At 36.9% G+C, this 25,497-nt stretch overlaps 1 protein-coding gene across 1 annotated transcript; it reads right to left on the minus strand.

Moving 5' to 3' along the window:
• LOC123770642 (DNA repair protein Rev1) lies at positions 1-24,994 on the minus strand. The gene is given in 19 exon segments (XM_069305767.1): positions 1-3,606; positions 4,397-4,548; positions 6,337-6,606; positions 7,287-7,420; positions 7,868-7,997; positions 8,298-9,128; positions 10,305-10,371; positions 11,288-11,406; positions 12,350-12,499; positions 14,262-14,434; positions 15,748-15,901; positions 18,582-18,702; positions 19,800-20,312; positions 20,314-20,573; positions 20,575-20,590; positions 20,630-21,098; positions 22,277-22,403; positions 23,514-23,712; positions 24,578-24,994. Coding segments are annotated over 18 exon segments (3,987 nt in total). The 5' UTR covers positions 23,697-23,712; positions 24,578-24,994; the 3' UTR covers positions 1-3,488.
• Between the last annotated feature and the right edge of the window lie 503 nt (positions 24,995-25,497).

The raw sequence follows: 25,497 nt of genomic DNA on the forward strand, positions 1-25,497 counted from the left end.
TCATAAAATATACAATATAAACTTTTAATCGTTTCTTATACCTGTTAATGGATGACAACTCATAAATGTGGGTTTTAAATCAATATCTAATAAAGTACAAATTTGAATTACCGTATATTTGAAATATATCACAGACTATAAATTTATTTAATTTTATTCCATCAACTAAAGACAAATAAAGACATTAAAGACAACTAAAGATCGTCAGCAGTATAAAATGCATGTTTGATTAACTTCCCTAAGAGAAGTGTTATAATTTCTGTCCATAACATAACATTTCACTTCATCCTTAACTATCACACCCTGAGTATACAAAATATTTTTTTAAATGGCTCACTGCTGTCTAATCATGGAGATACATACATACAGTACACAAAAACACAAACATACATATACATATTTACAAATTTATATACTCATATTTGCATGAAACCAAAAAACAAACATATGCAACAGATACTGCCTTAATTACTATTAAAATATTGATATATACATATGGAAATAACAACTACACACCATCATGACATACAATAAAATTAATTAATGCATCGGAATCTTGGAGGGCAAAGTGAGCAAGCATTTCAAAGGAGACTACAGTATAGGGAAATCTATAGTAATTCTAAAGGAAGTAACAAGTGTGGCCCACTCTGCAGTGCAGATAATATTCAAGCATGTGATGGTATCAAACTTACACATTCCTCAACTCCTCAGGTGTTCACACTACTGAATGAACCATGATGGACTTGAAAGTATCTCAACCAGATATACCATGTTCTTGTAATCTGAGAATGGGGGTTATTAGTCCAAGTATGAGGGCAGACCCTCCGCAAGACCGTTTATGATTACAGTTGGTACCTGCTCATCGGAAACGAATGGTTTCCGATGAGCCTTACAAAAAGACTCCTCCTATACACTTCTAATTTCACAGGGTAGGTAGAGAAATAGGATTATTACAATTTTAACACCGAAATGTACATTTCGTGTAGGAAACCATTATAAAACACACAAATAAGTTAACACATTTTTAATGATCATTGGAAGATCATTAATCATGATCACTATGATCACTGAAAGATCATGAAAGATCAGTAATTAAATCATGGTCACTGGAAACAGGAAAACTACCAGAAAGTCGGATGATAGTTAATGTAGTCTCTATATACAATAAAGGGGAGAGAGAGAGGTGGCACTGAACTACAGGCCAATGTTCCTAACTTGTACACCATGCAAGGTGATCAAGAAGATTATGTGAAAAACTTTTAGAACATCTGGAGAAGGAACGTTGTAAAATTACTAGCACGGGCTCAGGGATGATAAATCTTGCCTTACAAGTTTAATAGAATTCTACGACCAGACAACTAAAACTTAGACAAGATAGACATGGGCAGGGCAGATTGCATATTTTTTGAATGTCAGAAAGCCTTTGATACAGTACTCCATAGGTTGGAGAAGTAGATTGAAGTGACAGGGAAGGTACTCCAGTGGATAAGGGAGTATTTAAACAACATAAGATAGCAAGTTAATAAGAGATCTCAGAGTGGCGAGATATCGCTAACAGTCTCTTACAGGGTTCAGTTCTTGGAACTATCCTGTTTCCCATATGTAAATAATCATTCAGAGGGAAAAGACAGTCTTCTAATTGTTTACTGATGATGCAAACGTAATGAGGAGGATTAAAACAAAAGAAAATAGCAAGAAGTTACAAGATGACCTGGACAAACTGAAAGAATGGGCCAACGAATGGGCCAACAAATGGCTATTAAAGTTGAACTCAAGTAAATGTGAAATAATGAAACTAGGCGTCGGGAGTAGAAGGCCGGACCCAAGGTACCAAATGGGAGATGAAATTGTTCATGAAATGGAGTGAGAAGGACCTATGGGTTGATATCATCTCGTGCCTGTCACTCGAAGTCCACATCAAATAGATACAGTATCATTAGTGGCATATACGAGGTTGGCTAACATAAGAACTGCATAAGAAATCGGTTTATTGCTTAAGTCACACCAGTCCTGGAGTATGCAGTTCCAGCATAAAGTTCATATTTAGTCAAGCACAAGACAAAGATGGAGAAGGTTCAGAGGCCTGGGTTGTGAAGGTCATTGGTCTCCATGAAATTGGTGACCTGACTCCTAATCACTCTCTCAAATATTATTGTTATCATATCACTGTATTATTGTTATCACATTTACTGCAGATAGATACAGTATGATGGAGAGATAGTTAATAGCAGTGAGATGGTTATGAGTGAGCATTAAAACACACAGTTATGACATCACCGGAAAGACACGTGGTAGTACAGTTCTGTACATACTGAAAATCTTATAGTTTTCTAGTTGAATTATCATTGAAGAGTTTTTGTATTTTGGCTTTAATTAATAAAGTTTTTTAACATATTTGTAATAACTAGAATGATGTACAAAGCGAAACACGAAATGTTCACAGTACTCTACAAACAAATGATGGAAGCGGCCAGTAGCAAGTTTATTTAATGACACACTATACATATATATTGTAATTGTTTTGCTACTACAATATGTTATCATTAATTTGATTTAGAATAAAATATTAGAAATGACTAGGCTAACAGTTGATGTGAAACAAAAATAACAACTACTGGTCAGCAAGAGCAAGTGCATAATGCAACCTTTATTTTCCTTATCAAAATTTAAAGGCAATAGTAATTTTTTTTCCTTTTACATTAACTCGACAAGTCTTCCAATTTAATCATATATAAATATATTTAATGAAATAACCACAATTGGATTACAGTACAGTAATAAGTCAGAGGGAATGGATCAAGAATTGCAATTACCCGGTACTGGTACCTGTAGTTGTGTATTACAGTACGCGCATATTTCGACAGTGTTACAGTGTTCAAAATAATACTGTACTGCTTTTAGGCTGAAGGCTTCAGCATGCAAGTGTGACAAATACATATCACATGTTTCTACTGGCATATACTGTAGTGTGTCATTCATGACATGCAAGTTAAAACGGTTCATGCAACCTGTTCCCTAAATATGTCCATCAATATTGTACGGTCATCAGTAAATAAACCCAGTAACACTACATATTGATATTTTTAGGCGGAATTATACTGTCTTTCACGAGAATATTGGAAATAATTATATGAATATGCCACAATTACTGCAACGAAATATGTTTCTTATGATTTGTAACACAATGTACATTTAGGAAAGGGAATAACTTACCAAAATTAATTCTAAGGACTTATTTTATATCTCACATGAGTCTGACCAGAAGTGCAATTGGCTTCAGTAATGCTGTTCTACCGATACAACCTTACTATGTCAATACTGAGGCTCACTTTACTCTTGGATTAAATTAGTAACAGTGATTTGACTGGCAATACAAAATTTCTAATAGAATACAATTCCTAATACTGTATAAAAAGATATTTAAAATTACCTTATATATATATATCACTATAAAATTGTTAATCACATTGGAAATGCAGTGCAATGTGTCACAAATGAAGAACCTTGAGCTTGACATCGTGGTGTTCCAGCATGGCACCCTGAACTATTCCAACCACAGTTCTGTATGCCGACTCCCAAAATTCATTTTGTCGTCTAAGAACTTGCCTGAAATATGAATAATTACATGTCAATTCTTAATCTGAAAAATGCTCAATTTGTCAAAGATAATATAAAGCCTAAATGTATTCAGATTTACACCTGGCTATTTATAATAGAGGTAAGGTAGTTATCAGGAGAAAGTCCAAAGCCATTACAACTATATAGGACTTGATTGAGATGAGATGATAAGAATTTGGGATAGGATAGAAGAAAGGAATTGTGCCCAGCCACTTTAACGATTAGGGACTGAACGCCAACCTACCAAAAGCAAGACCGTTGCTCTACTGTACAGTTCAGGTGTACAGTAGAGCAGCAGTCGCCAACCTTTCGCAGCTCAAGGATCACGGCCCACCAAACAAAAAATGATGCTTATTAAAGTCAAACTATTTGATGTCATTAAATATAACAGTTAAAGAAAATACAGTTACATACAATATGTACACAAATAAAATTGTCTCGCAGAGCACCGGTTGGTAACCACTGCAGTAGAGTACCCTTGGACTGTAGCTGCTTAATTAAATGGCGTCACAAAGAACCAGTATACATCACATATTGTACAGTACTAGTCAAACATCCACACTAGAATTGCAGCCATTTTATAAGACTCATGAGATATTTTATAAGGTACTCCACATGAACTGTATAATAAAAATAATTATTCATTCCATCCAAACAAGCTGGTTTCACACATTCCTGATCACTGTTGCTCTTTGTACAGTGTTCACATACATGTAACATCCTCAACCATTTCTTCACTACAATAAAAGGTACCTACACTTCTACATGTCTTATTTACCTGTAAAGGTACTTCATAAGGACATCTAGCTTTTCAAGATCATGGTGACTGATGAGGCTAGTGTAGAAGCATGCCAATATTTCAGCATCCTCTTCCTCCGGATGTGAACATGATGATACCCACTCACGGATTAATGACTTCACTTCAGACATCTGCAATTATAGAAGCTGTGTAAGCAAGGAAATGGAAACCAATACAGGTACAGTATGTGTGTATCAATTACAAGTGGCAATGTTAGAAGACAAATTTACCAATATGTCAACAGCTCTTTCATAACACTTATCCCTTTTGTGTTTATTAAAAGCTAACAACACAGACAAACAAATAGAACCAGATCTAGTTTGCTCTGGTTTTCCTTGGGTAGAACCAGAGCAAACAAAGTTCTCAAGCATTGAAAATGAAGCACAGCTCAAGAACAATGAACAGACAGAACTCACTTCCTGCCACTCAAGCATCTGGGTTCAGCAGCAGCAGTGCCAAGCCCCAAAGGAAAGGAGAAGGTTGCCAGTAAGCCAAGATGAATCGGGGACTTTGCACCTAAGCCAAACAGCAGAAGCTGACCCAAGCTTCGAAAGAGGCTGAGCCCATAAGGGAAGCAGGGGTCCTGCTTCTGATCCTGAAGGAGGAACAGAAAGATTTCTGCCCGAGCCGAAGAAGGCAGGATGACAGAAACCTCTAGAAACAATACATTTCTGTGGAACCAAATGGCACAAGGCGAGTGATAGAAGGTTGGTAGATGGTAGACCCAGCAGGATCTGTCAGCACCAGACACTGAGGTTTGCTCTCACAACAGCATGTAACAGAGGACTCCAATGTTGACCTTAGATGTTTATGCAGTTGTTTTTACATTTATTAGTTCATTCACTATTGTATTTGTGTTGAATAACTAGATTTATATGGTTATATATATGTGTGTGTAAATCACGAAAATTAACACGTGATGAAAAATGTGACAATGTCGGACCACTGAGGAAGAATTGAAACAGGAATTTCCTTAAGTACTTTAGTATATTATTACATCTTCAGAAGGAAAGGTAGGTTATATATATATCTATATATATAGTAAGTAAAGATGTAACTTACAAAAGACAAGGATTGAGGGCATTACTAATTAAAAGGATAATGTATTAAGTCTACAATATGTATTTGTATCATGTTTCTTTGTTCCATGTTTCACATTTCAGGTTCCATGTTTTGTGTTTCGTGTTCCATGGTACATGTTTCATATATTAATTTTCACGATCCAAATTTCGTGATTCATGTTTCCATGTTCCATATTTCATGTTCCATGTATTGTATTTCATGTTTCCCATACCATATTTTAGGTTCCATGTTTTTTGTTCCATGTTCCATATTTCATGTTACAAATTTCATGTTCCATGTTTTGTTTACAAACTTTACAATGGACCTTCTGCAGTTGCCGCTGTTCCTATGTTGGGTGTAAATAGCTGCCTCGTATGGGCCAATAGGCCTTCTGTAGATCCTTTATTCTTATGGTATACCTCATTAGAACCATATATTATTGTGAAAACAATATAAACAATCAATAAACATATCACATTCCATATTATAATGGAATTTTATGCCATGACTATTACTGTATTGTAATAACATTTGCCATGATAAACACATTTGCACAGCAAGTAAATCCTGAAATACTAGGAATTTTTGTCACGGGTCAAAACAACTCCATTACATTTATTTAGATCAATTATATCCATATTAGCATCATTAGTATAAAAACCCAACAATAATAGTTAAAATATCAATATATTATACCTGTCTGCCAGTATGACGATAACCACACTTATAGGTTAAATCTCTACAAAATATATCATTAATAAAATAGTCAACTTTATTTTCCATGAAAAGTTAAGTAGAAAGTAAATATGAAAGCAGAACATTATGTTCATCACACTACCCATGTTGAATTTTCTTACCTCCTCAACTCCACAAAGGTTGGGAATATCCTTATCAGCATCAACCCTTGTTTCTTTTGAATTTCCTTCCCCTAACGTTGACAGCGTACTCGACGCAACAGACTCTTCGTTTACATTTGTGTTCTCTGGCGTTAGCTGGCTCCCTGATGTTCTCAGGAGAGGGTACCGTTTTCTTGGCGATGTGTTGACTCCTGGCATTTTGGCCTTGTTCAGTTTATTCCTCTTTTTACCAGGTGCCAAGGGAACTTTCCTTGTAGATGAATTTCCAGACTGAAAATAATTATGTATTAAATATTTATATGATCATTTAATGGATTATATATAATGATACAATGCAAAACCCCTAAACCTTAGCCAAAATTTTACTGTACTGTATATGATGTTCTGAACAGGGCTTCAGTCAACATATTATGCTTTAAAATGTAGCATTAGTGTTTGAATACTAAAGTGCCCATAGGCATAATGGCATTGCCTAGCATTCATGTGAGGCTGCTTGTGACTTTAGTATTGTACCACTAGTCACAAGTATATGGTCCTTCACTGTCCTGACTAATGATTACACCCTAACACAAGTGGACATGTAGTAATGATGAACATATATATGAAGTGAGCGATGGAATGAAGGTGAAGAATGTCGTACGAAAACATCATTAGAAATTGATCAACACCTTGTAGTGAACAATGACTGATCTCCACATTTCACCTAGCAAACAATAATGTACAAACTGTAAAGTTTGGCAAAAGTTGCTTAGTACTTGCTTAGCTTAGTACTTGCCTAGTACTGAACTAGCATAATAATACAGCTGCTTAGACCAAATAAGTATTAAAGCTGAAACAGAAACCATTCTGTTCAGACACCGTCATCAAAATATTACCAATCTATTTTTTAAATCCCTCTAAATGTCCAATACAAATAGTCTAACAAGCAGTCAAATATTCCAAATCTTTACATGACTGGCAGTGTGTGGATGAGCCGGCTGCTGTCGTGACCCGGGATGCATAAGGGTCATCAGTCCTCCTGCTCCTGCCTGGTGAGGATCTCTGCTCTCCCTCTTCCCAAGTGAACCTCCATCACCTGCTGGTCCTGCCAATAATATTATCTCATTAATGCATTGAATAAAATAACTAAGGAAACAATTACACTACTATTTATTATTATACAAGTCACCATGTTACTAGAGTGGGAGAATATAATCTGATATGATTTTTTTACTCTTACTTATTAAGAAGCAGAACAATGTTAGCATATTTATGAAATTCCATGTTATTTTTTGTTTTACACAAGTTGTTATATTAAGACTCGTCCATGACTGAACAACTTGTTCATGGGTGAAGACTTGCCTGAATTCATGTGTGTAACTCAGGGAATTTAAAAAAAATAAATCTTTAGTAGTCCTTGTATATTATTTTAACCACTATGTGTTTTAACAAATAATAATTGATTGGTTAATTGACTAAAATAATAAGTTTAGTCCTTAGCTTAAAATGATTACAACCGACTAATTACAGTTACAAAACAAGTAGAAAGTACCTGTCCTTTGAGGCCGCTGTTTATTTGGTGATAATGATGCCATTGCTCCAGCTTGCTTTTTGTGCTCAAAGTCCTGGCGGAGTTCTTCCCTCAGATCTTCAGGTATGGCTTCAAGGAAACTTGTATCCACCTACAGTACCCTCAATTTGGAATCATTAGTTTAATTCAAGGATTTTTTTTTTTAAACTACCTACAGCATTTATTAATGACCTCTAGGCTCTCTTTCTGTTTTAACACTTTTTATATCAAATTAGTATTTCACGAACGGTTTCAACCCATATTCACACGCCATGAAAGTGGGAATGAAGTACAGCCTGTAATGATATTGTATGGGTGAACGTGTTAACCAATAAAATACAGTATATTATGAATTTATAATACAGTACAAGGGTTTAGAGCCAAGTTCAGCTGTGCAGTATTATAGACCTACCTGAGAAAAGCTGGTAATTAATGCTTCATTTTGTGCATCTTCTGAAACTGTTGAAGAGTTACTTTTACCATCTGTATTCTCACCAGCTCTCTCTCTAGCAATTGTGTTATCACTGGAGACTGTGCCATTGAAGTTCTTGTTTCCTTGCTTTGTACTGCCTTCACTTTCCTTACTAATTTCAAAATCATTTCCTCCATTTAATTTACCAATATTTAATTTTGAAGTACCTTTCCCTTGATTCGTGGACATCTTTGCATAGCCGTGTGTGCTAGTTTCGGATTCTCGTTTCCCAGATTTTTTAACCGGAGCCACATAGCCCGATGTGCTTGGTTTAGGTTCACCATCCATTACCTCAGGTTTATGTTCAACACTATCACCGACTGACGGGATGATGTAGCCTTGCTGGCGATACTCGGCTATTACTTGCTCTCTCATGTCATCAGGGAGAGCCATGAGAACTTCTAGGTCTATGTTGTTTTTCTGTGCAGACACACTTTTGCTTGTTGACGATGCTGGTACAGGCTGATCCATACTTGGTCCTGGTTGTGCCGTACCATTTTTTGAGTAGCATTTTTCTTTCGTAAATTGAAACATGGAGCTCTGTGCAACTGAGCACACATTATTATTTGTGTTCATATTGATATGTGAAAGCCCATTTTCTTCTAAAGATGGTGATTGATTAGTTTCTAAAGAATTAAGTGGATTGGTATTGGGGTTAATGGCCTTTTTCTTGATACAGTTCTTGCCTGCTAACAAAAAGCTTTTAATAGAAGATCCACCACAAGATCCAGAGCCACCTGACTGTCCTTGGTGTCCCTCCAGACGTGACACCTATATGGCAAAAATAAAAACCCAATTTATTATTTCAGTTGTTTGAAGATTATTACCTAGCACAGTGCAAATATATTGATGCATTGCATATATTTTTTAAATAATTTTACAAATAGCTTAATATCCATTAATGGCATTAGCATTATATTAATATATAATGTATTGCTAATATAATTATATTAGCATTATATTAGCATTAGCACTATTACCAATGGCATTACAGTTAAGCAACATTTAGGAATAAAATTATTATTCAGCCATTCCATTATCATCATTTACCTGTTGCCAACTTTCATGTGGTGGGGAGGCAGCAGCCTGAAGAAAACAGGTGAATAATACAGTCATAAGTGATAGATATTATAAATAAAAATATTACTTGTCCATTTGCTATACGATTCACGCTTTAGTGTACAGCAACCGTGATACTATATATTTTGACATCGTTGACACTTGAGTACTGTATAAAGCATGACAGATAAATATAGCACCCATCATCCTATATGTTGACCCACATTATGAATGACTTAGTGAACGGACTAGGAATATGTTGAAATGTTTAATTATTTAATATCTATAAACTTTTATTGTGTTACTTGTATTTATCTCAAGTTGATGCCTCACCACACTTCACACGCATTCCAGCTAATAGGAACAACCTCACAGCATAGGGAAAGAGGGATAGTTAGGAAAAGTTCACAAGTTGCAGAAAGCTACACTTATCGAGGAACATTTCACTAATTCAAAAGTTTGATTTTGAGTGTGTTCTTCTGTCGCTCTCAAAAGGCCTATACAGGTATATGCATAAGATGGAAGCAATCCTGCATAAACATGACAGTGGAACTTACATGTGTTGCAGAGTCTAATTTACCAGAACACTGCTCCTAGAAGCAAGTTTAAAGAAATAAGGGTGTCTAAAAGGCTTAGTTAAGAACCATCTTCTTGCAGTTGTGCCCTACCACTTGGGCTGGACGGTAGAGCTCTTTGGAAATAATTTCCCAAATCTTACATTAAATAGAGTTTTAACCACAAATAATTTCATTATTAAAATAATAAATTAGATTCTTATGAGAATTTGTCCTCTGCTCTGAGTCTTACTTAAAGAATTTTGTGTGGTAGTTTGTAACCATCAGGTTACTAACTCTAAATGAAATACAAATATAAGAAGAAACTACATACCTGAATACCAACGCCCCTGAAGTCCTGTGGCGGAACTTTCACTTGGTGAAGTAAAGATAATGCCTCTCTGAAAAATTAAACTAATCAATCATACATCAAAGCAAAATCATTACAAAATACTGAATGCATGTGGAATGCTTTCTTTAGTAAATGCCCATTTCCACATAAACCAGTTAACATACTACAATTCTTTATATAATACCCTAACACCAAATACTGCTGTAACCTCCAGTCCTAACTGGACTGGAGGGATGCACGAGACCAGTGACACACTAAATGTCCTCGTCTTGGACACGAATCATTCAAGGGTAGAAACCTAGAATAAACAAGGAGTGTCCTACATGTGCATTAGGGTGACAATTATAACTACTGCCCACAATATTCATCCACATCCCAGAATTTTAGATAAAAAATACACAAATATTTGACTGTTAATATTAATGAAAAAGCCAAATCTCAAAGCCACTTCATATTTTCAAGCCTTGGAACTGCTCTCCACTTTTTGTAGAAAATAATCACAATTTTGTTTATGAAGTGTATAAAGTGTTGCTGTGTATTTTCCAAACTTAACCATCAGATATTTGTCAAAATAAAAACAAGATAACTGTATTCAGCTTTAATTTCTTCAATAAAACCTTTTGAATTTGTTATGACTATGAAAATGACAGATGAAACAATAATTTTAAGATTCATATCTTTGGCACCCAAGTTCTACTAAAGTTTAATGCAGTGAAACAAGCTAATTTTTGAGCTGACCAACTGTTGCAACATACACACACACAACTATACCATATTACTTAGGGGCTAGACAGCCAAGTTGTACCTCTAAACTAAATCTAATGGATCAACCTCAAAAATAAAAATGAATATCCCAAAAACTGATATCCAAAAACACACATTTATAAATTACATCAATATTCTTTGATATCTTGCTAATGCAGAACAATCAGCATTAAAGCAAAGGGTTAATAACAATTTCTCACCTTTCTATGACAGCCGCAGTAGAAGTTGCAGAGGCTACCGAGACAGACTTGGTAATGTTGTCACAAACACCATGTCCCATAAACTTTGCTGTTTCTACAGGGGCATCCTTTGCACGTATCTGACAATTGAAATAAAAAATGCATTGCTAATTATTTTGAAAATATTCTCTACATTTGTCAATACATCTGCATCAATATAATATGGAAATAGTTTAGCGTATGAATTCATCACTAATCATTTTAAATAAAGAAAGTGATTTAACTCTTAAATGTCAGGTTGCATAACATGATTTATTCATGGGCAATCTATGATAACTGAGGAGTGTCTGACATGTGCCTTGGTAACTGAGGTATTCGAGGAGTGTCCAACATGTGCCTCGGTAACCGCGGTACTCGAAGAGTGTCTGACATGTGCCTCGGTAATCGAGGTACTCGAGGAGTGTCCTGCACGTGCCTCAGTAACCGAGGTACTCGAGAAGTGCTCTACGTGTGCCTAAGTAACTGAGATACTCAAAGAGTACTCTACGTGTGCCAAAGTAACCGAGGTACTTGAAGAGTACTCTACGTGTGCCTCAGTTTGAGTACAAGAACACAAGGGCATTTGCAAACTTACTCCTTGTTGTGTTGGATATTGATACCTCTGGCATCATCTGAGAGAGAGCATTGTTGCTCTTGTGGTCGTAGGAATAATTAGAACCATAATGCACTAAGCAGGCCTCTATCTACCAATCTATTTTTCAAACTGCTTACCTCTGTTAATCTAAATATCTGTTAAATTATGTATCTTTATCTGTCTTTCAATTTGTTAGTCAACTAGTCTACTGTATCTATTTAATTGTATATCAACCTAATACTATTGTCAACTCCATAGGATGATCAGGAAAAGCAAGACTGAAATATATAATAAATTAATCATCACTTAATCATTACATCTTTTTGTCAATACAGAATTTGTATTCTTGAAGTCTTCAGCTTCTACACACCATCAGACACCCAACCACCCAGAGAGCAAATACTGGTAAGCATCCATCAAGCATGTCTAACTCTCCTACATTCACTAACCTTGAGCTTGAGTGTGATGCATTTGCCCTTCAGTTTAATAGCATTAAGTCTATTCTCCACTTCAGCAGCCAACTCTCTGATGAACTTGTCGGCATCACTCTGGCAGGTGAACCGGATTCCGTAATTCACTTCAGCAGAAACTGATTTTCTCTGTAGGTATAAGAACAGCATAAATATGTGGTTTACAAAGTTACTCCATGGTTGCACTGCCTTATTCTCCTTGTATGCAATCTACAAAGTTACTCCATGGTTGCACTGCCTCATTCTCCTTGTATGCAATCTACAAATTACATATACTGTATACACTTCCAGCTCCAAATTATCCTTTTGCATATGGCAGTGGTGTTAGGAAGCCGTTATTGCTCGAGAAGGTCATTATTACCAGCGTTAAGGTTAGGTTGATTACTTCATCTGAATATCTCCACCAAGAGATGATACTGTGAGTAGATTTGCCTAAGACACCTCATAGAGACATTTATCTAATTTCCATTTGTACATACATTTTTGTTTTGTGTTCTAATTTTAGTGAATAAATTTGTATGCTAAACACATGGTGTTTCAGGAAATCCTTTCTCCCTCATATTGCAAACGTTTGTCAACTCGATCACACAAACAGATCCTCCACCTAAACTAGCATCACTTCATATCAATTTTGATGTTACTAATCTCTGGTCTCCCTGCAAGACCAGGTAGAGATCAGACATGACCTATATCTGGTAAGTTCTCCTAAAGATCTTGTGCCATTGTTCTAGGCATTTTATGTCATTGATAACTACTGTGAGCAGCTTGCATGCCTGTCCTAGCCTAGCTGCAACCAGTAGTGGTCCAACATTAAAGTAATCTTGGACATAGTTCAACTTATTGGCCAAATGATGATGTAACTCCAAATATGTATACCAAGAATTAGTAACTTGGAAGGGCAACATAAGGGTCTGCACCAAGGTGAAGCACTGTGCTTTCCCCACTCGTCCCACATCCTACTTGGCCAATGGTAGTATCTTTGTTCATGAAAGATGTATCATTATCTTGCTTATTCAGAGTAATAGAGACTAGATACCCATATCGTCTGAATTGACTGACAAGCACAACAGGTTCTGCTGGTCAGACACAAGCACAAGTATTTATTCACAAACACTCATTCAGTTGCGTAGAGCCTGACTTATCTTGTGTCACACCTTGTGACACAGATAACATAAAATTGCATCACATAGAATTGGGATGCTACTGTACAGGAACAATGTGGGACCTTAGACAAGCCACCAGCTTCCTGTCTCAATTGAGGCCATTGGAGCTGGTGGCCCTTGGGTAAATACCCTGCATTGCTGAACAAAAAATTACAACTTCTGGAAAAATATATATTCCTATATTAACAAGATCCCTATTTCTGCTAACCAAATTAGGTAAATTAGCTCATGATTATTATTATACTTAAAGTCATAACTGTCTCAAAGGTATCAAAATGTACCCTATGGAAAGGAAACAAGAGAGGTATCAACTACTGCAATATGTACATGGGTGATACTAGGCCAGGTCCTAAATTTGAACAGTAATATAACAACATACTGGAGTGAAAGATAAGGAAGGAAATACAGAATAAAATCAGAGAGGAGTAGTGGTGCCACAGGCACAGAAGGCACTGTATGAATGTCAGAGGTCTAAAACTGTTTAATACTCTGGTATCAAGCACAAGAAATATTGCCAGAATAAAGGTTTTCAAGAAGCAATTAGGTAAGTTCCTGTAAGAAGTGACAGAGCAGCCAGGTAGTAGTGGATATGTGAACCTGTGGGCCACTCCAAGCAACAGCCTGTTGGACCAAGTTATCACAGGTCAAACCTTGCCCCAGGTCAAGTTTGGGGAGTACAAGTACTCCCAGAACCCTCTCCAGGTACACTCCAGGTAATAGGCACTTACCACATGCTCACTCTTTACTGGACGATCATCAATTCCTCGACAGTAGTTAAATAGGGACAGGCCTGTTCGTGCCCCAAAAGCAGCTTGCAAGTGACCAAGAGTTTTAGCCTGCAAGTCCCCACAAGTTTGTATTCCTTCACTTTGCAGACGGCTTTCAAGGGACCAGCCAACACCTGAACAAAGACTGTTCATAAATATAAACAACAGAATATGGTATTAAACAATGATGACAATTATAATCATCATACAGATTAAAAAATGACTAATGTTCATACTTCATTCATTAATTGAAAATACCTTGTCTGAATGTTCCACTACCCTTGATAACTTTCTGGGATATCTGCAATATAATTCAGTGTTGGGTTTAATTACTTTAGGTGCTGCAACTGCCTTAAATGAAATGAACATAAAAAGGGGAACCAAAGGAATTAGCATACCAGTATTTTAAGAATAAATGATAACGTAGCTGTGAGTGCATGCTCCCACCCTGCACACACACACACATACATGCTCAGATGTATCACATATACATGATGCATCACATGTATCACTCACGCTTGTTCAACCCCCTACTTAAACAGCTTATCTGTGAGCCACACCCAACCAAATCCAATAATAATTCATTAAAAATGAACCAGCCTAAAGTGAGGAAGTACTGAACTGTACTACATATACTGAATTTTTATTTTAATTAATTAAATGTGAGGCTAACCATTTGTTCATTTTTTGCTTTGGAAGTACTGTATGAGTTCAGTTATCTGAAGTCTGCTGAACTGAATATTTGGGTCATCTGGCCAAGATCACGTCTACCGTGTGCCTACCTTGTGGAGGTTCTGGGGATCAGCATCCCTGCGGCCCAGTCTCCGACCAGGCTTTCTGGTAAGTTGTCTGGTCAACCAGGCTGTTAGACGTGGCTGCTCGTGCCCTGATGAATGAGTCATAGCCCGGGTGATCAAGTAATTTTCTGGATAATTTCTGTCCAGATCATTTTCTGCCAAACTACTCCATATCCAGACAGAAATCCGGATAACTGGAGATTTGGCCAGACAACTCAGACTGGCAGAGTCTAAGTCAAGTCTGGATAATTTTCTTGAAAAACTTCGGCATATCCGGACTGGAATCCGGTTAACTAGTGATTATGTTACGTAAATTTTCAAGAACTACACATTTCAAGACCTACAGCATCAAACAAGAAGATGAACTACAACAAGGTAAGGAGAATTTTCTATTTTAAATTATATTTTTGACGAATAGTGTGTGTGAGGAAATTTGAATTATACAGTATTGTATAATACTGTATTATACATACAGCACTTGGTTGTGGTACAAAAAAAATTGCAAATACGGTCCTTTTTGAGCACTCCCTGTAAGAATTTTGCCAATTCAGATGTCTGGCTTAGCTAGTGAGGGGAGTCCTTCCCATATACACCAAATAAGTGAGCTTAGAGAGTACGTACTGTACTTTAATTACATGTTAGAAAGTTACCTGGTAGACCAGAGACCTTCTGATCCTTCATGTAGTAAGGCAAGTCATCAGGATCTGCCAGGTGCTGGCCATTGGGTTTAGCTAGTCGAGTAGCCATGCGGGCCACCAGCATGTTGGGTCCCATACCAGCTGAGCATGGACAACCTGTGTCTGCCTGTAGGATAATAATAAAATCTGTGCTACTGTTAAATTGCAAACAAAGTCACTGTTATAATGCAAGCCCTCTTCCCCCATGACCCTGATGCAATGCAAATTTATTAACACTGACCTAGGTCACTAGAGCACCACCTTCCTTTACTGAAACAAAAACATTTCAGTGGGCCATTATGAAGGAAGTGACAACAAGTGAAACAGGTTAATGTTTCCAAAAAGTTTTAAATACAATTTTTTTACTGACCTGAAAGAAAATCACGACAAGAGTACCCTCGCCTTTGTGACTAACCTACCAAGCATTACTACTTTGAAAGCAAATACCTACTTAAACACCTACGTTAAAGATCTTGTACCTTTCAGTTTTAAGAATAACCGTTTCTTTACATTTATGTTCACCAGTATACAATGCATTTTGTTACTTATGTAAATTTGAATTAACCTAATTATTACCAGCCTATGGAACTTACTTCATTTCAAACTGAGAGTTGTGCTGTGTTAGCCATACATTGTATAGTATGTACAGTAAATATTTGACTGATATTGCATTTAATGATTTTGCATACCACATGTAAACCTCAGCTCCATGTGTTCCTTTAAATTGCTGCAGTGATTAGGAAGCAGTATTCAGTAATTGGGTAGTCATCCATGTGTCAAGTTAGGATCTGCCTTCGGGAGCCATGTATCATTCAGTTGGACTAACACTTGTCCCTCAGTTCTGATTAGAGTAGCATGACTTCAAGTTAGAATAAAGAAACTCTCAATGTATTAGTGTTAAGTTTACTGAATAAATTTGAAAACCATTCGACACTTCTGAGTGAAGACTTCTCCTTTTAAGAAATATGGCAACTCCCTATTGCCCATCCATAAATTATTCTAGCACTAATCATATAAACTAAAAATATTTGATGAGGATACCATTGTTTTCCCTGCTTAAGAACTGAGAGCGAGAATACACCACCCAGTAAGATCACTAACTTTGGAATACTTGTTTTGATGGAGTCTAAAATTAGTACAATCCTACACACATCATCAAAAAGACATTTGGTGTCAGAACTGTCAATAGACAATATACCCTAAGCAGTGAAGACAGAGGCAGACTCTATACACAGTTTCAAATGTAGATATAACAATTCCATTTGCATGGGCGACTATACACCAGTCAAATGAAGGTGAAAAGGAGAGACCAAAGAGCAGAAGCTCAACCTCCATCAAGCACGATTAAGAAAGTACAATTAGGCAGGTATTTAAAGAAGCCCAGATGCAAAACAAAGAATAGAGCACCACAGAATCTGGAAAATCACCATGGTATCAGCATGCCAGTGATACCAATTTCCATATGCCTAAGAATTCAGTGAAAATATATAGAAAAGCATCCTTAAGGCTTATACTAGCCTCCTAGACAGTCACACAGGTCAACCTACAATCCAGAAGAATGAGTATAATACCATATAGTATTATGTTCTCTCTATGAGGAATGGTTAACTTGGGGAAGAATTGTGGAAGTACAAGGTGCCAATTTGTTAAGGCTACCTGGCTTTGAGTGAATCTGGGAATGGAATACAGAGGGGTCCCAGAACAACCAAAAGCATGGACCCCAGCTAGGAAGCCACTGATCAGGACAAGTGATAGTATGAATACACAAAAATAGCTATATCCCACAAGCAACCTATATCTTACAGCCCAGAACCTAACAACTTAAGTTTTCAATGGGTAGGGGGGGCCCAGGACACAGGGTAACTGCAAAGTTTGATCCACTAGAGGAGACAGCACCTTGAGGATGAGGAAGGCACTCCCTAAGCAGGTCCACAAAAATAATGCAAAAACAAAAACAGTCCAAGAGATACTGTGGGCCCCAGAGGGAAGGGCTCACAAAAGTGGGAAGGTCAGTTGGGAGGAGCCTCAAACAGCATGGGAAGTGCAAAGCCCAGAGCCCCACACACACTTGGGAAGTAAGGGATACACAGGATAAAAGCCTTCAGTGACAGCCCTCAAGGAATCTGCCATTGAACAACCAGGAGTCTGACCAACTACTCAAGGAATAACCCACAGAAGTTAAGTCTAGTAGCAAGAGGAATATACCCACACACCAACCCATCACATCATGGACTGAGAAAAGGGAAGCCACACTTATTCTACAACTTTAAGCTAAATCTGTTGGACAGAGCCATCTCAGACTCATTCAATGGAGACAATGTTGACGACACATTGAAATTGAAATGTGTATCAAAGTTCAGGAAAAATAACTGGAAAAGTTTGCCATGCATATAGAGACACATGGGCCCATGACCAAATCCTGAGGCACTGTCAGGAAGTGATATAACTCAACAGGAGACTGAACCACACCAGTTAGAGGCACACACTAATCAACTTCAAGAGGGGGGGAGTTGATGATAACCCTGAAAGCCGATGGCCTCTGACAATCAATACCAGGGAAATCAACCCTGAAACTAGGCTAAAGCAGATAACAATGGTTCCAGGCACACACACAGGATTGGGTCATCATGTCATACAACATGACATCCTGCAGGGATGCCAGGTACTTGTGAGATTGGTACCTAAGAAATCTCCTGACTTATCAATGATTCAATGACAGCAGAGTCAAATTACATATTATTGCAGGAATTGCAGGAATTGCAGAGTGTAAGTTCTTAAAAAGAACAATGACCCCACAAAAATAATACCTGTACTTTATCCCGAAGATAAGTTGCAAAGTCTTCAGGTGTGACCTGGCAGGTTTGAAGCAGTTCCGTTAAATCAACATACATTTCATCACAGCTAACCGCTTCTATATCATGCGTAAAACTGGAATGAAGAATTATTCTTTAAATAATTTTAAGTATAAGAGCCTCAGTTTACAACATTTCCTTTCAAATTCCTGACTCTGCTTTGTAATGAATATAACTTAATTTTTACAGAGAAGGAATCTCCATACAGCACGCACTTGCTATTAATTGGGAATAAGTGGGGGTGGTGGCCACAGTTGTCTTTTATAACGTGTAATTCCTGCTGTCAAACTTGGGAACCTGGGTCATACCTTGAGTGGGTTCTTGGAGTTTTTTTTACTCCAAGCTAGGTCTGGGGCCAGGCTTTACTTACGAGAACTTGGTCCAACAGACTTTTGTTTTGAGCAGCCTGCATGCCTACATATCCACTACAACCCTGTTGGTCTGGTACTTCTGGCAGAAAACTGTCTAGTTTTCTTGAAGACTTCCAGTTTTGTTCCACCAATATTTCTTATATTTCCTGGGATCTCTGAAGTTTATAATGTTCTCTGATTATGCCTATGGCACCTCTACTCTTTACATGCTGCATTTCCTACCATATCAGTACGTAACCCCACAAACCATTAACAGTTATCTGATAGGTAAACAGAGGCATCATGTAAAGGAAATGGGCCAAACTATTTCTGTCCTGCACTGGGAATCCTGTTAAGTAATGAATAAAATGCATGAATAAAATGCTAGAAAATATTGTCCCATGAAAACCATGAAAAAGTGAAATGTGGTTTTGTTAAGAGAAAATGGCCAAAACTATGAACAAATAAATCCCAAATAAGAAAGTTCTCCTTTTAAGCATACTACATTTTTTATTCATTAAATGAAATCTCTACATAAGGGTTGCAGTTTCAAAAGTTAAAAGCTGATGCAATGAAACATTAGAAAAGAAGTCTTCACATAGAAAGAAGTAATAATAATGGAATCAGGAATTTTCCAGCTTGGAGGGATTATTAACCACATTCTGTATGTGAATAATGTTACATGAAAAAATATAGTACATCTCTTCAAAGACTTGCATATCATGTGATAAACTAAAGAATTGACTAATTAAATAAATTTAATTAGAAAAACAGAAAAAAACTACCTGAGAAAAACAAAATTGTATATGTTAACTAAACTTACCTGGCAACAATGTCATAGAGTTTGAATGAAACTTCTTTGTATCCATCAAAATCATAGGGTATTGTCTGAAGGTCAGGACACAGCTTCAGTGCTGGCCCAAGAAACATGCCATTTTTCACACCAGCTTTACGCGCTTCATAGCTACATGATGCAATTTCTGACAACGAGCTTGTATCATCAATTGAAGTCACTGTTGAGAACTTTGTATTAGACACAGGAACCACTACACTGCCCGTACTCGGGTTCACCTCATTATTTTCGTCATCAAAATATTCAAATTCTCCATCAAATTTTCCCGATTTGGCAGCAGCCATTGGCTGCATTTTTCTTTGTAGTCGTTTTTTAGCTCGGTCCTTATAGTAGTTAAACTCATACTGCCTATCCATTCCTTCTCGTCCGTGAGATCTCTGGTTACCCCGTGCATGTGTCACAGCTAGAGGTTTGCCACGTAACTCTGGATGCTTACGGAGACCCACAGACACAAAGAAACAGTCCATGTCAATATGCATAATAGGTTCTTTTTCTTTTCTTTATAACAGACACAGAATTTTTTCCTGTTGTAAAATCTTCAGCAGAATATACACTAGATAAATTATTTTCTCCACTTTTATTTTTTATCCACTCGATTAAATTTCTTCGTCCAGGAAAACCTTCCTCTTTACTCTGTAGCTCATTTATATATTGCTTAAACATGGCTCCCATTGTTGAGATATGGTGAAGCCTTGAATTGTTATAGAATTCAGAGAGAAATCCTGGGTTTGCAGTGCTCATAGAAGTGATCTTTTGTTGGGCTAGAAATATGTAATGCAGTCATACTAGAATGTTTATGCCTTTCATCACTACTCATATTTTGAGTAGTTAAACACGAGTTTGTTTTGCTACTGCTTAATACCGTGTCTAAGTGCACTGGCTCAACCAATGATGTCTCTTTGCTGATTTCTCGACAGACTGCGCCATTACCTGCAAGTGTGTTTTCTACTGAGCTACGTACTGTGACTAAATTTCCAATACTTGAATCATCCTTGCCTTTTGTTAAGGATGATGGTTTAAAAGACAGTTTGGGTTGACTTGTGGATTGATGAGTGTAGAGAATATACTTAGTGTAGTCCAGCAGATGTCCAGCTTCCAGTGACTCTGTAATCCACTTTGGACTTACAATCTTACTTGTGTTCAAGTTCTTTATTTTAGTATCTGGAAGGTTACTGGCGATGATGTGGGTGGTGTTACTGCGAGAATAGTAGTGGTGATAAGTGCCGCCATTAGTCATCATTATGCGTTTCAACTCTTCTGCTGTTGGTTCTACAAAATGTTTCTTATTAGAAAGCAACATATGTACATAAATCAATGGTTCAATCACTTAGCAAAGTGTTTAAAGTATAATATCAAATTATATACACAGAGGAATCACATTATCGTGATATATCAACGACAAAATCCAGATTCCCAGATGCATGCTCAAGACGATTACGTCACGACATGGTCAAAAGAAAATAAAAAAAAATTATTTTGATCATGTCGTGGCGAAGTCGTCTAGCACGTGCATCTGGGATTGATGACCCAGTGCATAGGTTCGAATCCTCATCATGGCTTTTGTGGATTTTCTCACTAAACTATATACTCTAATTTCATTATATATTAGACATTTATAGTCATACATAATACTTTATGTCAAGCAAATGATATTATTGCATTTGGGATAAAAATGTTGAGGGATCAAACAAAGATGTGGAAGAAAATGCAGAATCAAAAGATAAATGGCAATAGTTTAAGGTGTAGAATACTAAATATATGAACTAGGAATGTTAACATTTCATTTAAGTACATAACAATTAATATGAAAAAGATATTTTAAACTGAATTGTGGCTTGCAGGAAATCAATAGTTAAAATATACAGCATTGTATATCAATGATAGTGCACATAGCACATTGTACATCAATGATTGTGCAGACCCATAGGGGTCTAGTAACCGAGTGGACAGTGAGTGGGACTCGTAATCCTGTGGCCCGGGTTCGATTCCCAGGTGCCAGCAGAGACAAATGGGCAGTTTCTTTCACCCTGATGCCCTGTTACCTAGCAGTAAATAGGTACCTGGGAGTTAGACAGCTGTTACGGGCTGCTTCCTGGGGGGTGGGGAGGGGGGGGAGGAAAAAAAAAGTTAGTAGTAAGTAACAGTTGATTGATTGACAGTTGAGAGGCGGGCTGAAGGAGCAGAGCTCAACCCCCGCAAGCACAACTAGACGAATACTAGGTGAATACATGTCAACCCACACTAACTACACGTGTCCCACAAAAATATGTGAATTTGAGAATACTGTATTGAACTACAGGTTATATAGGTAAAAATAGAGAAATGGATCATAAACCCAGTTCTTGCATTAATTGAAATTTTGTATTAAATACCTACCTTGTGAATAGTAACTGCACTTAAATTCTAACCTATTACATATGCATAACAACAAAGTGTTGATCACAAACCTGTATACCCATTCACAAAGATTGCAACACCTTTAAATACTCCTTGATTGTCTTCACCAACAGTTGTTGTGACAGAGGTCTTGTACTGATTCTGTAGCTTAGCAATTTTAACTGCCATGTAACCCCCCTGCAAATTGTAAACAAAACAATTAATTATGGCATAAGTATTTGGAAACATTTAAACATGTTCCTCTCTAGCTATCAGCTCATTACATTTTGATCCATATTTGTAGATATAACGAGGATGAAAAAGAGCTTAAACTATGACATACGCTTTCATAATTTTTAATGCTTACCTTTTACTATGTGTCTAAATTTAAGGAATCAAAATAATGATGTAAACTAAGTTTCAAATACAATTGCAAGACATGTCTATAAATAATGTCCGAGTGTACACACAAACATCAGAATTGCTGGTGTATGATGTCAAGTGTCGGCACATGTCTGCTGCTATTGCATGTTTTACTGACCACCATATTTGGAACACCTGAACAATGTTTCTCAAGTTCTGTATATTGACTGAATGCATGTACAGTACCTAAAAATAATTTAATTTGCTAAACAAAAACTTTTTTTTATCTTATTCACTAGTAAGTAATACAGAACAATACTGACTAAACCACACGTCAGAAGATGAGGAGATGACAACGTTTCAGTCTGTCCTGGACCATTATCAAGTTGATCATTATCACAATCGACTTGATAATGATCCAAGATGGACCGAAACGTTGTCTCCTCCTCATCTTTTGGTGTGTGGTTTAGTCTTCACATCTTCAGCCACATTATTGTGACTGATTGTCTGCACATAATACTGTATACCCATAAGAACACAGAGAACATAATTATATATTCAATGAATTACAATGAATTATAATAGAACACATAAGAACAGCAAAATCATATGTAAGTCAAACAATTGTTGAGAAAACTCAAAAGACATAATTATGTTTTAATATATGGCATTGCATGCAAATCATATCATTTATAGTGAATATGTTCATACTTGTATTGATTATGACCATAGTTATTACAGCACCAAATGGTATTGTGGTGGACTGAAAGGTCAGAGCATAGCAACACCAGTGTTAGATACCAAGGTACAGTACTTATTTGTGGCATTGACTATCATGCTTCCATAAAAATCACTATATTCTGTATTTATAAACTGAAAGTAACAAGTGCCTCAAGTAGCAAGTCACATTATCTTTATGAAAAGTTAGAACATATAAGAACTTACAGCTTCCTCAAACCCAGTGGAGCCATAGCCTCTCCTACGCCCCCGTCTGCCCCTGTCACCACGTCCCATTATGGCTTCTACAGCCCAGACATGTTCATAGTTTCTTGCCACATGTACTTGGTGGCACTTGGCGAGAACTCCTTCACTATGAAAGGTCTGGTAAGCTTCAAGGTTCTCTCTCATCCGGATGATCCTTCATCTATAGATAAGACTTTGATGTAAAGAAATAATAAGCTGTATAATCATAAAGTTTCCTAATACAAAATCTAAGGAAATTTTAACATTTCATGGTAAATTAAAAAAATTGCTCAATTACTTTAACAAACATGTTTGTTAGCAATGATGCACCCTGTACCAAAGATATTCTAAGTGTTCTAATTATGGGTCTTGTATGTCAATTGATGTTTGAAATTATCTAAGGGTTAGAAAAGTTTTCAAACCCAAAACCATAAATTTTGGTAAAATACTAATGCCTTGTAACCAATTATCTATGACATAAAATCAAACGGGATAATTAAAAAGTTATCAAATCTTAAAAAGAGTAGTATCAAAGACCTGAGAAAAGTTTGACCTGTCTACATCATTGCTACTCTTTAAACAACCCTAACCTAACACAGCCAAACCTAACTGAACCTAACGAAAATAAGATAAAAAAAAATTATTTTAAATATAGTGCGTGCTTGTGTGACATATGCTTTCATAATTTTTAATGCTGTTCAGGTTTTAGATGTAGGCACTTCCTGAACTTATTGTGTAAATCTTAACTTTATCTCGTCGCTGAAGGATAGGTGTACGGTTAAAAAATAAACCAATTAAAATAAGTACAACAAAAAATAACTACGATGAGATCAAAGGCGATAAATGTTCCAGACACGGCTCCTCAAGGGCGGACCACAGCCAAAACCTGTAATTCTTCACGTTGAGCCTTATGGAATTTAATTTACGACTGCTGAGGGTCTATGAAACGACCGTTGCTGTTGTGGCTGAGTAAAGGGAAGGGTTGTATGATTGTAGTCCACTATATACAACCAGCGTCAGTGTCAAGACCACCACGAGCAACACACCTGCGTTTGTTTACATCCCGGCGCGGTGTTGCCAGCCCCCGGCGCGGTGGTGCCAGCTCCCGGCCAGCGCAAGTTGCTATATTTTAAACTTTATTTCACCTGATTTACCACGGGAGACATCTCCCGTCACGCAGGGTGCAGTCGCACCTCCACAGATCTCCAGTATCATCTATTGATACTGGTAATGACTCAAAAGGGCCACCACTTACGGGCTATTCATGCCCATGCCACCTCTTGGGTGGCTTAATCTTTATCAGTCAATCAACCTGTACATTGTACTACCTAAGCTTTTAATCAAAACAAAATGCATAAATTCATTCAAAATGATCTGCTACCAGAAATTTTAGCCAAATATCCCCAGTTTGCTAACTGTAGGTAGTAACTAAGTGATTGTAACCTATCCACCGCTGCCCACTGGATGGGGGGCGGTGTGCAGGACAAACATATAACTTGTGACACTATCTCTCCACATATGTCAGTTGCTTAATTTAGAACCTGTACTTGAGGTCGATCTCGAATCCATTGTTGATGTGATGACTTATATTGAATTTTGTAACTTGCTTAGCTAAATGAATTGTGGGGTTCAGTCCCTGAGCCCATTATGTGCCTCTGTAACCCTTTCCACTACCGCCCACAAGATGGGTATGGGGTGCATAATAAATGAACTAAACTAAAAATTCACTACACAATTGAGGTTCTTATTTGCGTCTTATTTCATTGTAAAAGGAGTTCATTTCCAAACAGGGTTGTATAAATAAATCTTATCTTATCTTTGCATTCAATTTTGTACGGTAATTTTTCAAACTTAAAATGTAAATAGCTATATATATATACCCCCTCTAAATGAAAAATGGCCTAATTTAACATATGTGCTAAAAATATTAACATAAATAATTCGTTTGTTAGATAACAAGATATTC

The sequence above is a fragment of the Procambarus clarkii genome, chromosome 56 (genome assembly GCF_040958095.1).
Source record: "Procambarus clarkii isolate CNS0578487 chromosome 56, FALCON_Pclarkii_2.0, whole genome shotgun sequence".
Classification (NCBI taxonomy): Eukaryota; Metazoa; Arthropoda; class Malacostraca; order Decapoda; family Cambaridae; genus Procambarus; species Procambarus clarkii.